The 15441-nt window shown below is 46.7% G+C and overlaps 1 protein-coding gene across 1 annotated transcript in view; it reads left to right on the top strand.

Annotated features, from left to right (window-relative positions):
- Window positions 1-15441, top strand: part of LOC144821917 (endonuclease domain-containing 1 protein-like) — a 135986-nt gene that overhangs the window by 22913 nt on the left and 97632 nt on the right. Inside the window, exon 2 of the mRNA XM_078679066.1 lies at window positions 8624-8922. Coding sequence (XP_078535192.1) covers window positions 8641-8922 — 282 coding nt within the window. The 5' untranslated portion in view covers window positions 8624-8640. The remainder of the gene's footprint in view (window positions 1-8623; window positions 8923-15441) is intronic.

Raw genomic sequence — 15441 nt, forward strand, 5'->3', positions numbered from 1 at the left:
GATATGTGTTTCCTTGTGTGGCGTGGGATGGTCATCGCTCTGTCAGTGATGCAGTGTGTTTCCTTGTGTGGCGTGGGACGGTCCTCGCTCTGCCAGTGATGCAGTGTGTTTCCTTGTGTGGCATGGGACGGTCATCGCTCTGCCACAAATGCGGTGTCGTTCCTTGAGTGGCGTGGGATGTTCAACGCTCTGCCAGTGATGCAGGGTGCTTCCTTGTGTGGCATGGGATGGTCATCGCTCTTCCAGTGATGCAGTGTGTTTCCTTGAGTGGCGTGGGACGGTCATCCCTCTGTCAGTGATGCAGTGTGTTTCCTTGTGTGGCATGGGACGGTCATCGCTCTTCCAGTGATGCAGTGTGTTTCCTTGTGTGGCATGGGATGGTCCTTGCTCTTCCAGTGATGCAGTGTGTTTCCTTTAGTGGCATGGGATGGTCATCGCTCTGCCAGTGATGCAGTATTTCCTTCTGTGGTGTGGGATGGTCATCGCTCTGCCGGTGATGCAGTGTGTTTCCTTGTGTGGTGTGGGACGGTCATCACTCTGCCAGTGATGCGGTGTCGTTCCTTGTGTGGCGTGGGATGGTCATCGATCTGCCAGTGATGCGGTGTGGTTCCTTGAGTGACATGGGACGGTCATCGCTCTGCCAGTGATGCAGTGTGTTTCCTTGTGTGGCATGGGACGGTCATCGCTCTGCCAGTGATGCGGTGTCGTTCCTTGTGTGGCGTGGGATGGTCATCGATCTTCCAGTGATGCGGTGTGGTTCCTTGAGTGACATGGGACGGTCATCGCTCTGCCAGTGATGCAGTGTGTTTCCTTGTGTGGCATGGGACGGTCATCGCTCTGCCAGTGATGCGGTGTCGTTCCTTGTGTGGTGTGGGATGGTCATCACTCTGCCAGTGATGCAGTGTGTTTCCTTGTGTGGCATGGGACGGTCTTCGCTCTGCCAGTGGTGCAGTGTGTTTCCTTGTGTGGCATGGAACAGTCATCGCTCTGCCACTGATGCAATGTGTTTCCTTGTGTGGCGTGGGACTGTCATCGCTCTGCCAGTGTTGCACTGCGTTTCCTTGTGTGGCATGGGATGGTCATTGCTCTGCCAGTGATGCGGTGTGGTTCCTTGTGTGTCATGGGATGGTCATCACTATGCCAGAGGTGCAGTGTGTTTCCTTGTGTGGCGTGGGACGCTCATCACTATGCCAGAGGAGCAGTGTGTTTCCTTGTGTGGCGTGGAATGGTCATCGCTCTGCCAGTGATGCAGTGTGTTTCCTTGTGTGGCGTGGGATGCGCATCACTATGCCAGAGGTGCAGTGTGTTTCCTTCTGTGGTGTGGGACAGTCATCACTCTGTCAGTGATGCAGTGTGTTTCCTTCGGTGGCGTGGGATGGTTATCGCTATGTCAGTGATGCAGTGTGTTTCCTTCGGTGGCGTGGGATGGTCATCGCTCTGTCAGTGATGCAGTGTGTTTCCTTGTGTGGCGTGGGATGCTCATCACTATGCCAGAGGTGCAGTGTGTTTCCTTGTGTGGTGTGGGATGGTCATCGCTCTGCCAGTGATGCAGTGTGTTTCCTTGTGTGGCGTGGGACGCTCATCACTATGCCAGAGGTGCAGTGTGTTTCCTTCTGTGGTGTGGGATGGTCATCGATCTGTCAGTGATGCAGTGTGTTTCCTTGTGTGGCGGGGGACGGTCATCGCTCTGTCACGGATGCAGTGTGTTTCCTTCTGTGGCGTGGGATGGTCATCGCTCTGCCGGTAATGCAGTGTGTTTCCTTGTGTGGCGTGGGATTGTCATCGCTCTGCCAGTAATGCAGTGTGTTTCCTTGTGTGGCATGGGACAGTCATCGCTCTGTCAGTGATGCGGTGTCGTTCCTTGTGTGGCTTGGGATGGTCATCACTCTGCCAGTGATGCAGTGTGTTTCCTTGTGTGGCATGGGACGGTCATCGCTCTGCCAGTGATGCAGTGTGTTTCCTTGTGTGGTGTGGGACGCTCATCACTATGCCAAAGGTGCAGTGTGTTTCCTTGTGTGGTGTGGGATGGTCATCACTCTGCCAGTAATGCAGTGTATTTCCTTGTGTGGCGTGGGACGCTCATCACTATGCAAGAGGTGCAGTGTGTTTCCTTGTGTGGTGTGGGATGGTCATCGCTCTGTCAGTGATGCAGTGTGTATCCTTGTGTGGCAGGGGACGGTCATCGCTCTGTCACGGATGCAGTGTGTTTCCTTCTGTGGCGTGGGATGGTCATCGCTCTGCCAGTAATGCAGTGTATTTCCTTGTGTGGCGTGGGATTGTCATCACTCTGCCAGTAATGAAGTGTGATTCCTTGTGTGGCATGGGACAGTCATCGCTCTGTCAGTGATGCGGTGTCGTTCCTTGTGTGGCATGGTATGGTCATCACTCTGCCAGTGATGCAGTGTGTTTCCTTGTGTGGCATGGGACGGTCATCAATCTGCCAGAGATGCAGTGTGTTTCCTTGTGTGGTGTGGGACGGTCATCGCTTTGCCAGTGATGCAGTGTGTTTCTTTGTCTGGCATGGGACGGTCAAAGCTCTGCCAGTGATGCAGTGTGTTTCTTTGAGTGGGGTGGGACGGTCATCGCTCTGCCAGTGATGCGGTGTGTTTCTTTGAGTGGCGTGGGACGGTCATCGCTCTGCCAGTGATGCGGTGTGTTTCCTTGTGTGGTGTGGGAAGGTCATCGCTCTGCCAGTGATGCAACGTGTTTCCTTGTGTCGTGTAGGATGGTCATCACTCTGCCAGTGATGCAGTGTGTTTCCTTTGGTGGCGTGGGACAGTCATTCCTCTGCCACTGATGCAGTGTGTTTTCTTGTGTGGTATGGGACGGTCATCGCTCTGGCAGTGATGCAGTGTGTTTCCTTGTGTGCTGTGGGACGGTCATCGCTCTGCCAGGGATGTAGTGTGTTTCCTTGTGTGGTGTGAGATGGTCATAGCTCTGCCAGTGATGCAGTGTGTTTCCTTTTGTGGTGTGGGACGGTCATCGCTCTGCCAGTGATACAGTGTGTTTCCTTGTGTGGAGTGGCATGGTCATCGCTCTGTCAGTGATGCAGTGTCTTTCCTTGTGTGGTGTGGGACGGTCAACGCTCTGCCAGTGATGCGGTGTGGTTCCTTGAGTGACGTGGGATGGTCATCGCTCTGCCAGTGATGCTGTGTGGTTCCTTGTGTGGCGTGGGATGGTCATCGCTCTGTCAGTGATGCAGTGTGTTTCCTTGTGTGGCGTGGGATGGTCATCGCTCTGTCAGGGATGCAGTGTGTTTCCTTGTGTGGCGTGGGTTGGTCATTGATCAATAATTAGTGGTGGGAGATGCACACCTTGTTTAACAATTTATGCAAAAAAGCTTTTTGAAACACTTCAACACAAGCGTGCTGCGGAGGATAACGCAATGTCCAAATTGCGGTGAAGAAACATATATAACAAATAACAACAAGCGAACCTGCTGAGCCTCTGCGCACTGTTGCTGATCCAGAGTGGATCCCTAAATCAAATTAATTTCAATGAAAATTCCAATAAAAATTTTTAGACAACACAAAAAGCTGCGTTTCATATATGTATTTTATAAGTGTACACAAAGGCACTGATTAGATCTCAGTATCACTGTAAACATGATCAATACATGTAGATGTATAAATTCATTTGTTCGTATGAACATAAACAAAACACTTGATTATAAGGTAAATAATACATTCCTTAAGTTTCTCTTAACGAATTTGCCCTGCCCAATGCATTTCGGGCCCCCAGGCCCTTCTTCAGGGGCGGTACCTACAAACAAGATAAACAAAATGCATGATAATCCTGTAATGCTTATGCTACTCTTAGCCTTCAATAAACAAGATAATAGACTTGCCACAGTGTAGAACAATTATTCATGATAATGATTAAACACACGTGGTTGTTTCTGTATCATAGTAAAAGTCAGTAAACTTACATAGATTGTACTAATACGTTGTGATACGTTTTAAGTTTGGAACACCAGTCTGGGTTGATGTTTATCAGAATGTGAGGAATCTCAATGTTCTCTAAAAACGATAATGAAAAAAACATAAGATATATGCAAAAATATGTGCGTGTGTTCAAAAGATAACAGAAAAAAATTCTGCTTACATTTACCCAACGAGGGTGGACAATGAAGAACCTGTCGGTTAGAGCAAGTGCTGTGAAAACGGCGGAGGTGTAGGGGCAATGTGCCTATTAGTCATCAGAAACGTCCCAATCTGCAAAACGGAAGAATAACATGAACAAGACTCCGCGCCGGGTGCACAGATAAATATTACCGCGTTTTGTCGAGGATCAGAGTTACAAGTACAACACACCGCCTAAATGCTTGTGGCTGATGACACAGCCGTAATTCTAAATATGCAAACTAACCTCGTTGTGCTTGTGCGTTCTGCACCATCAACGATACTCCAATATACCCGTCACAGAAACCAACCAGGGAAGTTAGCCTGTAAAATATGAAGCACCTTCTATGAAAGCGGGTCTACTACGCTATGCGGTACTGATCTAACGAGACGCAGTAACGGTTACCTCTCGATTCCCGAATGTGCTCCAACACAGCTAACGGTCCTCCGTCCAAGCAACCCCGAGTGGCGGCGGTGATTACAAGTTCAATGCGAGGCGCGACGGCCTTATGTGATGACGTCAGATAAGGCGCTAAACATAAAAAACGGACCAGAAGGCGGTCCGGGCCAGAAACAAAAATAAACGACTGAGCTGGGGTTCAGATGATGAAAAAAAGTGTATGGTGTGGTTAAAAAGAATATAAAAAAATGTGAAAGAAAAAAAAGGGGCATATCGATTTCCAACACATACATGTGCAGACATGGTTAATTAATAAAATAATGTAAACAGTAAACAACATGAGAAATTGATCTGCCAGTGATGTGGTGTGGTTCCTTGAGTGATGTGGGACGGTCATCGCTCTGCCAGTGATGCAGTGTGTTTCTTTCTGTGGCATGGGATGGTCATCGCTCTGCCAGTGATGCGGTGTGGTTCATTGAGTGACGTGGGACGGTCATCGCTCTGCCAGTGATGCAGTGTGTTTCCTTGTTGTGGCATGGGACGGTCATCGTTCTGCCAGTGATGCAGTGTGTTTCCTTGTAAGGCATGGGACGGTCATCGCTCTGCCAGTGTTGCAGTGTGTTTCTTTGTCTGGCGTGGGACGGTCATCACCCTGCCAGTGGTGCAGTGTGTTTCCTTGTGTGGCCCGGGATGGGCATCGGTCTCCCAGTGATGCAGTGTGTATCCATGTGTGGCGTGGCACAGTCATCGCTTTGCCAGTAAGGCAGTATGTTTCATTTGTGGCGTGGGGCGGTCATCGCTCTGCCAGTGATGCAGTGTGTTTCCTTGTGTGGCATGGGATTGTCAACACTCAGCCAGTGATGCAGTGGGCTTCATTTTGTGGCATGGGATGGTCATCGCTCAGCCAGTGATGAGGTGTGCTTCAAAGTATGGTGTGGGATGGTCATCGCTCTTACAGTGATGCAGTGGGCTTCTTTGTGTGGTTCGGCACCTGCCCCCGAAATCACATCACTCCATTGGCGATGCTGTTGGGATGCTGTGAGGCCCAGTGCTTCTGATACTGTGAAGTGTGTTTCTTTGTGTGGCTAGGCTCCTGACACTGAAATTGTGTTCCTTTGTTGGCAATGCCGCTCTGCTGCTATGAGACCAGGTGCCTCTGATGCTGTGCAGTGTGTTTCTTTGTGAGGCTCAGCTCCTGATGCTAAGATTGTGTTGCTCTGTTGGCGATGCCGCTGGGCAGCTGCAAGACCCGGTGCCTCTGATGTGGTGCAGTGTGTTTCTTTGTGTGGCTTGGCTCCTGAAAATGAGATTATGTTGCTCTGTTGGTGATGCTGCTGTGAGGCACGGTGCCTCTGATGCAGGGCAGTGTGTTTCTTTGTGTGGCTCAGCTCCTGATGCTGAGATTGTGTTGCTCTGTTGGTGAGGCCGCTGGGCTGCTGTGAGCCACAGTGCCTGTAAACACCTCAGGGGGCAGCAGGTGCGTCAATCTCCAGGCCAGCCGACATCGTGCCGATCTTCCAGGTCAGCTGCAGCATGGTGTTCGTGGACCCAGGAGAATGCTCTGGGCCGATTCACAGAAACTGATCTGAGACAAAATCCTACACTTACTACTTATGTTATTCATAGAATGTACTTACGACTACTAACTTTACGTCCGCATTCGGGGCGGAATTTCCGCACCCACAGCGGCAATTCTGCACCCAGAGCAGAAATCCCGCACTTGTGCCGAAATATCCACTCCAGGGCTGGAATACCCGCATCCTGGCCGGTTGTGCATTTTCCTCAATGCTAATCACCTGTTCAAGTGCCTACCATCCCCAACATGCATCAGATATAGTCAATTAACACCATATTATGGGTATTCCGTCCTGGAAGCAAAGATTCCAGCCTGAGTGCAGAAATTCCGACACAATTGCAGGATTTCCACTCCAGGTGCGGAATTTCCGCTCCGGGTGCGGAAATTCCAGCTGGAGTACAGACGTAAAGTTAGTAGTCGTAAGCGCATTCTGTCAATACCATAAGTAGTAAGTTTAGGATTTTGTCTCAGGTTAGTTCTGTGAATCGGCCCGCTGTGTACTGGTGGTGGCAAAACTGTACTCCCAATCAGCTCACAAGATGCTCTGGTTGCAACAATCCTTTGCTGAGATGCTCCGGGCTCAACAGCGGTGATCCAGGCCCGAAGACACAACACAATGATTCAGCATGAGGATTCAGGCAACAGCGTCTGCTGCTTGCCACTTCCAGCTTTTGTGCGTGTCAAGGCTCCACCCCTTCTGGTTACTTTAAAACACGACAGCCAATGCGGTGTGTGCTTTTCAGGGCTCCTGCCCCTCAGATTCCCACCCTCAGGGTGGATTCATTGTGGTCTCTCCTAGGGGTCACTTCTCTTCCCAGGGCCCGCACTGCTTCTATCTGCCACTGCATTGAGTGTAAGAATTGTGGATTCTAATTCAGCATTACTCCACATGATACTTCTCTAACACTATGGGGGTCACGTCATCTTTTTTTCAACCTACAGTCACTGTATGAAGTGCATCATGGATGGTTTTTTACAGTGTTTAAAGTCAAAGAGGAAAATACACATTTTCTGCACACCACAGGAACATCCGGTTACAGGATTTGATGAGGTATTTGTACACAAAAGAGGAACGTTTTGTTATAGATTTGACATGGTATTGTTTTGTGTTAATTGGCATTTCACCTGGATCTACGTAAATGGAGTTGCTCTTTTTGAAATTTGGAACAACTGTGACAATGTAATTATTCCGAACTTCTTGTGGATTTTTACAGTACATTTATCATGCAAATACGTAGAAGCTGTTAATTTTAATGAATTCATGGCACAAAGGAAAATAAATAAATATGTTTACTACTAGAGGAATTTCCTATGGCTTTCTCTGGAAAGATAGGCCTGGTAAACATTTTTTTTTGTTACAAAATCTTTTTCAAATAAGATGCCGACCTATGTGTACATAATGTGAGGCATAATCCATTGTTATCAGGGAAGATGCTATAGCAGAATAAAAACTTCGGCAAAGAATCCTGTGGAGCCTACGGAATGGGTGTCTCCTCTTGTGGGAAGACATGCCAGAAGCAGTGTTAGACTGTGTGTTGATTTCAGAGAGTTGACTAAAAACATCCTGGTAGGTCAATGCCCATTACCAGTAACACATGAAATGTCTCTCACGAAAGGAGTTCAATGGTTTTGCACTAGTCTGCGTACCATCAGGTCCCACTAAGAGATTAACAACTTTCATTACATCAGTCAGATGTTTCCAGTTTTGGGGCGTGCTCTTCGGCCTTGCTTGGGCGTTATCAATGGACCAATACCTTATGATTAACTTGTTGGAAGGTGTGAGTGAAATGATGCTTTTTTAGGATGGCATCTCAGCCATGGGTAAAACAATGCTAGAAGCTTCAGGAAGTTTTGAAAACTTTAGAGAACAAAGGCCTTACAGTTGAAATCAATAAATGTAAGCACCAGAGGTTTACAAATCCTGGTGTGACAACAAAAAGGGGTTAAAGGTTGGTGATTGTGTGAGAGTTAAGAATGACAAGCTGGCGTGTCAGGGTGATTGTAGGTACACCCAGAGCTATCAGAGTGAATAGGCTCTTTTGCAATCCTGCTTTGTGGAGTGCTGGAAATGTATGGGATTTAAGTAGATTAGATAGAGTATCCAAGTTTAGAGGCAAGAAAAGAAATGATCAATTGGAATGAACTGTGCACTGTGACTATGACTGGATTGATGAATTTGAAGCAAATGAGTTTAATATGTTGCTGAATGAGGAATAAGGTTCTAATGATACTGAAAATCCTACTTCATATGTAAGCAAAACTATACTATGACAGAGTTTTTGAAGACCTATTGTTAAACTAAACAATATGCAGATTTAACATCTACTTAAAGTATTCTTCTCTTATTTAAGACATCAATTAGTTTTCCTATTAGAAAATGATAACAGTGTCCTGGTGGTCTCAAATGCTTTTTATTCTGCCAGCAATGCACTTAGCAATAGCTCCTCCTACTCACACATCCATGAACAGCTAAATCAAAATCATTTCTTCTCAAAATTCACCAGTTCATTTTTTTAATGTTTTTAGTGTGAGACGACTTCATCATGCGTCTGCCTCTTGTGCTCCCTGTGATCTTGTGCAGCCTCACCCTGGGGAATGCAGAGGTTATAAAGAACACATTTAAAGATGGCTGCCCTCAGTTTTTCTACAAAGGAACAGAGCCATCAGGAATTGTACCTCACCATCCAGCTCGGATTTGCCAAGTCTATAAGAATAAGTATCAATTTGCCACCATGTATGCCCGTGATCTCCGCATTCCGCTCTACTCCGCTTACGTCTACGAACGAGGGATAACTAAGAGAACTGACTGGATGATAGAGCCGCAGGTATGTACCATCCCTTGGAAGGGGGGGTGGATGCTAGAGGCAGGGGCAGACAGATGATAAAAGATGAGGGGAGGAGTGGAGAGGAGTGACTAGATGATAGAGCCCCAGGTATGTACCAGCTCTGGGGAGGGGGGATGGAAGCTAAAGGGAGGGGCGGACTGATGATAAAAGATGAGGGGAGGGGTGGAGAGGACTGACTGGATGATAGAGCCCCGGGTATGTACAATCTCTGGCGAGGGGGGATGGATGCTAAAGGGAGGGCAGACAAATGATAAAAGATGAGGGGAGGGGTGGAGAGGACTGACTGGATGATAGAGCTACAGGTATGTACCATGTCTGGGGGGGAGTGGATGCCAAAGGGAGGGGCGGACAGATGATAAAAGATAAGGGGAGGAGTGGAGATGACTGACTGGACGATAGAGCCCCAGGTATGTACCAGCTCTGGGGGGGGGGGATGGAAGATAAAGGGAGGGCGGACAGATGATAAAAGATGAGGGGAGGAGTGGCAAGGACAGACTGGATGATAGAGCCCCAGGTATGTACCATCTCTGGGGAGGGGGGGATGGAAGATAAAGGGAGGGCGGACAGATGATAAAAGATGAGGGGAGGAGTGGCAAGGACAGACTGGATGATAGAGCCCCAGGTATGTACCATCTCTGGTGGGGGGGAGTGGATTCTAAAGGGAGGGGCAGACAGATGATAAAAGATGAGGGGAGGAGTGAAGAGGACTGACTGGATGATAGAGCCCCGGTTATTATGACCCATCTCTGGGGGGGGGGCATTGATCCCAAAGGGAGGGGCGGACAGATGAGGAGAGGGGTGGAGAGGGCTGACTGGATGATAGAGCCCCAGGTATGTGCCATCTCTGGGGGGGGGACATTGATCCTAAAGGGAGAGGCGGACAGATGAGGAGAGGTGTGGAGAGGGCTGACTGGATGATGGAGTCCCAGGTATGTGCCATCTTTGGGGAGGGGGGGTTACCGAAGAGAGGGGTGGAGAGGTAATGTGACATGAGGGTAGGAGGGGGTAGGAGGGAACGGTTGTTGGAGACGCTGGTGTGGACCATCTCTGGGGAGTGGAAGGAGAGGGGAGGGTATGGAAGATATGGGACGAGGAGGAGCGATGAAGAATGGGGAGGGGAGGAAAGGACTGGATGATGGAGCCGTAGGTATGTGTCTCTGATTATCTATCTGTGCGGTTTGCAGGGCCAGTCTCTGGTAGCTCCATTGATACAGGACATTCTATGGACTTGTGTGAATCCTTACAGCCCTTCACCTGCAGGACTTAGGCACATGCTTTCCACGGTGGTGTTTAACTTGAGTTGTACCTTCCCTGCCAAATATCGCCTATCACAATATTGTGAAGGTAGGAGTATGTAGGTGCTGTTCTCAATTCTGCATCTATGTACCATGACCATGTACATACCGTCAAGGTACAGACATGTAGAGGGGATTATAGTAAACCTATCCTTACTTCTACATACTTACCTTCACTGTATTCTAGCATTTACATCTCGATACTCTGGTAGTAAACTTTCATTTGTAATTGATTTAAAATGCCTAAACAATAACCACAATTAAAAATCAACCTCTAAAAAATATTTGGGCTTGGTTTTATACCAGGGTTTTTTAATTACACCTATTTGTTTTAAATTGTTTCTCTTAGGGGCATATTATCAAGACAGGCGATAACATTTTATCGCCTGTCTTGATTAGCAACGGCAATATCGACGCTTTAGCAGGACTTTTTCCTGCTAAAGCAGCGATAATTTAATTGCCCTATTAGCAAGTTGTCGCTAACAGAGGTTAGCGACAACTTTTAGGCGATAGCGACGGTTTGGGACCCACTTTGCATGTCAGCGATATTTATCGCTAATGACATGCAAAGTGGGCGTACCCAACCTGTTGGCGACTGAAAGCAGTCGCTAACACAGCTAACGCCTGTGGTATTGGGTTTCGTCAGGTCTACATACTCTGCAAAAACTCTCGAACACCATAGAATAGAAGTTGGCACGGAAACTGGAAATGCAAAAGACAAGTTTATTAAGACCCCATGGGGTGGTGGTACATTCCTACAGCACCCTTCGGTAATGCAAGAAGTATCACACCGAACATCGGTGCGCGACCTCTTTTATAAAAGTTTAACCGTAATAAAAAGGTAGGCGGTATACTTTTGCACAGTTTAGGTACATATAAGGGCCTTTTGGGAACACAGCCAAAATGTGGGAGGAGTTTAGTACCACTGGCCAGTTTCAGAGAACATTCCTAAGATGTGACCGCTCATTAACCTAAATGTTCGAGTGCGCATTTGTGAGCTTGACCAGTGCTAAAAATAGCCTGTTGGTGGGCAAAGTAAATGGTCATTGGTACTGAGAAAAGACAAAAGGGCATGCTGACCACGAGGCCGCATGTTCATACAAAATGGAAGCCAGGCAATACAAAATGGCCCCCGCACGTTTGGTCAAGTTAACGATAAAAGTTTATGTAGCTGAGCTAAATGCTAACTCGGTTGCTGCCAAATTACGACAGACGGCCCTTAAAGCATTTAGCTGAAGCTACCTCATAACGGAAGTAATCAGGATACTCGTCATCAATATTAATCATTATTATTTTCATCATTTCTGCATTAATCATTTGCTCATTTTTGGCAATAGCTCTTTTGGATGGGATACAGGATGTAATACATACAGAGCATAAGGTAGTGCCACATTGGATCATAAACAAAGAAAAAAGAGTATTCCAATAATCATACATAAGATCGTCAGTAATTTCCAACCCCAGGTACTAAGCAAAGTCCAGAACCAATTAGAGAATGTCCATGTACCATTTTCAGGGTGAATTTCAGCAGCAATTTTATGCAATTTGGAAATGGCATCATACACGGAAGGCGAATTATCTGGGACGTAAACACAACAACTACTTCCGATAATGCGGCATGCACCCCCACGATCAGCTAGTACCACGTCAAGAACCATACGGTTCTGGAGCGTTCCAATTCTGGTAATTTGGAATTCCTCAGTTAAGTTCCCTAAAGCAGAGGCAGTTTCATTAGCAACAGCTTCCACGACACGTGTTAGCCGTCTTATTTTCCTGCTGTTTAAAGCAGCACCAACAAAGGAACACAGGCCTAAATTAAAATCTACATATTGTTGTAAGGAAGTGTCAGTTTGGTCGACATTTTCAGTTTCTAATGTTCTCTTCACCCTATTTAATATGAAATCATGATATAGTACAAAATCATTATGTTACATAGGCGGAGCAATAAACACAGGGGGTAATACAAAAGATATGTAGCAAGTTCCTAACCACCCAATGGGAAGACGATGATATCCTTTATTTCCACAAATAAAGTAAGTGTTTCGGGATGCTACAAAGGCAATACCATTTGGTGTGTCAAATGTGAGAGTAGTATTACATTCACTTCTCCCAACCGGTATTATACCTTTATTACGAACGCACAATTCAGCTTTGGTGTCAATTACAGTAATCACATGTAAACTGGACATATTCGTAATTCGTTGATTAGTGAAGATACGAGGCGTAGATACATTGTCCGGTCGATATTCTTCCCACTCAAATTTAGTTCCTTCTGCCTGTGGGTAACCATCTCTATCATTATAACATATCTTGTTAAGTCGAAAAAGTAGTCCACCTTTTGTTGGCCATCTTAGGGTAAAAATAAGAGTATACCAAGCATTACAAGAACCATTATGAGAAAAAGGAAGAGGAATAAGTGGAGTTCCTCCTTTCTTTTGATGTCCAGGCAACATTCCACATACCCAGCAATTCGAAGTGTTCGTCATATTGTGGGTATGATGTAGAATCTGAATAAAGGTGTTATTTAAATAAGTCTGTCTATGTCTCTCTTCATGATACGGCAGACTAAAATGAAAATGTTCAGATGGGATTGGAGTGGTAGGCAGTAAGTATTCTCGTGCAGGAAGCAATCGTTCCATAGTCCAAGCTATTACTGCTATCACCACTTTAGTCACAACAAAAAGCACTGCACCAAGAATTCTCCTATTCCTCATTGTCGTAGGTACCATAGTTCAAAGAACAAAGTTTCAAAATAGATAAGCTAAAAAATAAAAATTGAGTGCTAAGATCCGAGGTAGCCGCTGGTGTCTTCTCCGAGATTCAAGACGGGTGTCGCTACACTGGCCAGAACTGATCCCCCCCTTGATATTCTCGGCTTCCGTTTTCGCAAACCTCAGAACGGTAATTCAACCAGTCTTGTACAAAAATTATTTCCTTGGACGTAGGTTATACTTCACTCTACCAGAAACAGTGTGGTCCGGGAAGGCTCCCTCCGATTCGTGAGGCGTAGCAGCTGGGCTCTTCTCTGCATCCAAGATGTCTCGATAATCAGACAGCACCACAGGATTCACCAGGTCCGGAGAGACACGACGGCAGTGAGTGGACTGTACCCACCGCTTCTTATTCTGACTCGCACAGCCGTCCGAGTTGCCAACAATACTTGTTCAGGGCCACGCCACCTTGGCTCCAAACTGCTGGCTCTCTCGAACACGCGGACCATCACATGGTCCCCAGGACGGGGATCGTGAGCCTCCCCACTGGAATTGTCGGGGAGCGCTTCTCGAACCTGTTGATGAATAGAAAGTAAATCATTTGTTAATCGTGCCAAATAATCGTTCATCATTATACAAGGCACATCATGTATTAAGCGAGGCTTTGGAACCCCCCAAATGTTCATAGGCCTTCCAAACACCACTTCATAGGGTGTGAGGCCTGATCGGGAATGTGGCACTGATCTAATGGACAGTAATGCCAAAGGCAAAGCGTCCGGCCATTTCAAAGACGTGGATGCCACAATCTTTGCTAGTTTCAGCTTCAGAGTTGCATTACCTTTCCACCAGACCTGCTGACTGTGGATGAAATACAGCGTGGAATCTTTGTTTAATTCCCAATCCTTTCAGGACATACTCCACTACTTTCCAAACAAAATGAGGACCATTATCATTCCACAGAAATTTACAAACACCATAGCGTGGGAAGTACTCTCTGAGTAGCACCTTAGCTGTTGTCAACGCAGTATTATCCTTCGTGGGGTAGGCCTCTATTCATTTACTGAAGGCACACAACAGCACTAAGACATACTTCAAGTTGTTACAACGCTCAAGCTGGATGTAATCCATTTGTAGTACTTCGAATGGTGCAGTAGGTGGAACAAACCCTCCTTTAGGAGTATAAGTCCCTTTTGCAGGATTGTGCTGTAAACATATCAGACAGGTCTGAACCACTCTCTTGGCCGTGCTGGCAATCTCAGGATGCTCCCAAACTCGTGTGAGCAATTTAGTAATTGCAAGAGCTCCAACATGTGCCAGCCCATGTGTCATTTGAACCATTGCTTGCAAATAAGCTGCAAGCAATTTCCATCTCTCCATATCTTTGCTACGCCAACAACCCTCATCATGCCCAGGTTGCAAGTTCAGCTTCAGACGCTGATTTTTGTATGTCCAATATTTTCTCTCTAGCATCATGCCATCGCTCTGCCTGTGATTTCACCACATACATGGGAGAGACATTCTGTAACATCGCAGTCTCTCTCGCTATGCGATCTGCAAAAGCGTTTCCTTGTCCTATTTTGTCTGTCACCTTCTTATGTGCACTACACTTAATTATCGCTACTTTCTTTGGACATAATAGTGCATTCAGGAGGTCACGTACTAATTCTCCATGCATGATATGCACTCCATGTGAGGTCAGGAACCCTTGTTCCTTCCAGAGTAGGCCAAAATCATGCACTACTCCAAAAGCGTAACGGCTATCAGTGTAGATATTCACACATAATCCAGCACTTAACTCACATGCTTTCGTTAAGGCTATCAATTCAGCTGCTTGGGCCGACTTTTGCGGTATTCGTGCTGTTTCTACCAGTGTCTTAAGTGTCGTGATCGCATAAGCTGCTGAAGTTGTACCATCTGGCAACTTCAAACACGATCCATCAACCCACAGTTCCCCATCTACATCTGGAAGTGGCGTATCCTGTAAATCGATACGACCCTTTGTCTGTTCTTCGGTCAGAAAAACACAATCATGTTGTTCTTTCTTCTGGGTCTCAGCAACAGGATACGGCAATAAAGTAGCAGGTTTCAAAGTGGCGCACCTCTTCAGTGTAATATGTGGCGCCAACAGCGTTAACTCGTATCCTGTTAAACGAGCACTAGTTAGATGCTGTGGTTTCGTTTGGTTCAATAAAGCATCTACCGCATGGGGAACTAACACCAACAATTTGTGTGACAAAACTATCCCCTCACTCTGTCGTATGGCCACAGCTGTTGCTGCGACTGCTCGAAAACATCCAGGCAATCCTCGAGCCACAGGGTCGAGTACTGCTGAGAAGTACGCACAAGGCCTCTGTTTGTCTCCGTGTGTCTGCACTAAAACTGACAATGCGCACCCATCCTTCTCATGTACATACAGTGTAAAGATCTTTGTATAATCTGGTGTACCTAACACTGGTGCAGAACAAAGAGCTTGTCTCAAGTGTTCAAAAGCA

The sequence above is a fragment of the Lissotriton helveticus genome, chromosome 2_2 (genome assembly GCF_964261635.1).
Source record: "Lissotriton helveticus chromosome 2_2, aLisHel1.1, whole genome shotgun sequence".
Classification (NCBI taxonomy): Eukaryota; Metazoa; Chordata; class Amphibia; order Caudata; family Salamandridae; genus Lissotriton; species Lissotriton helveticus.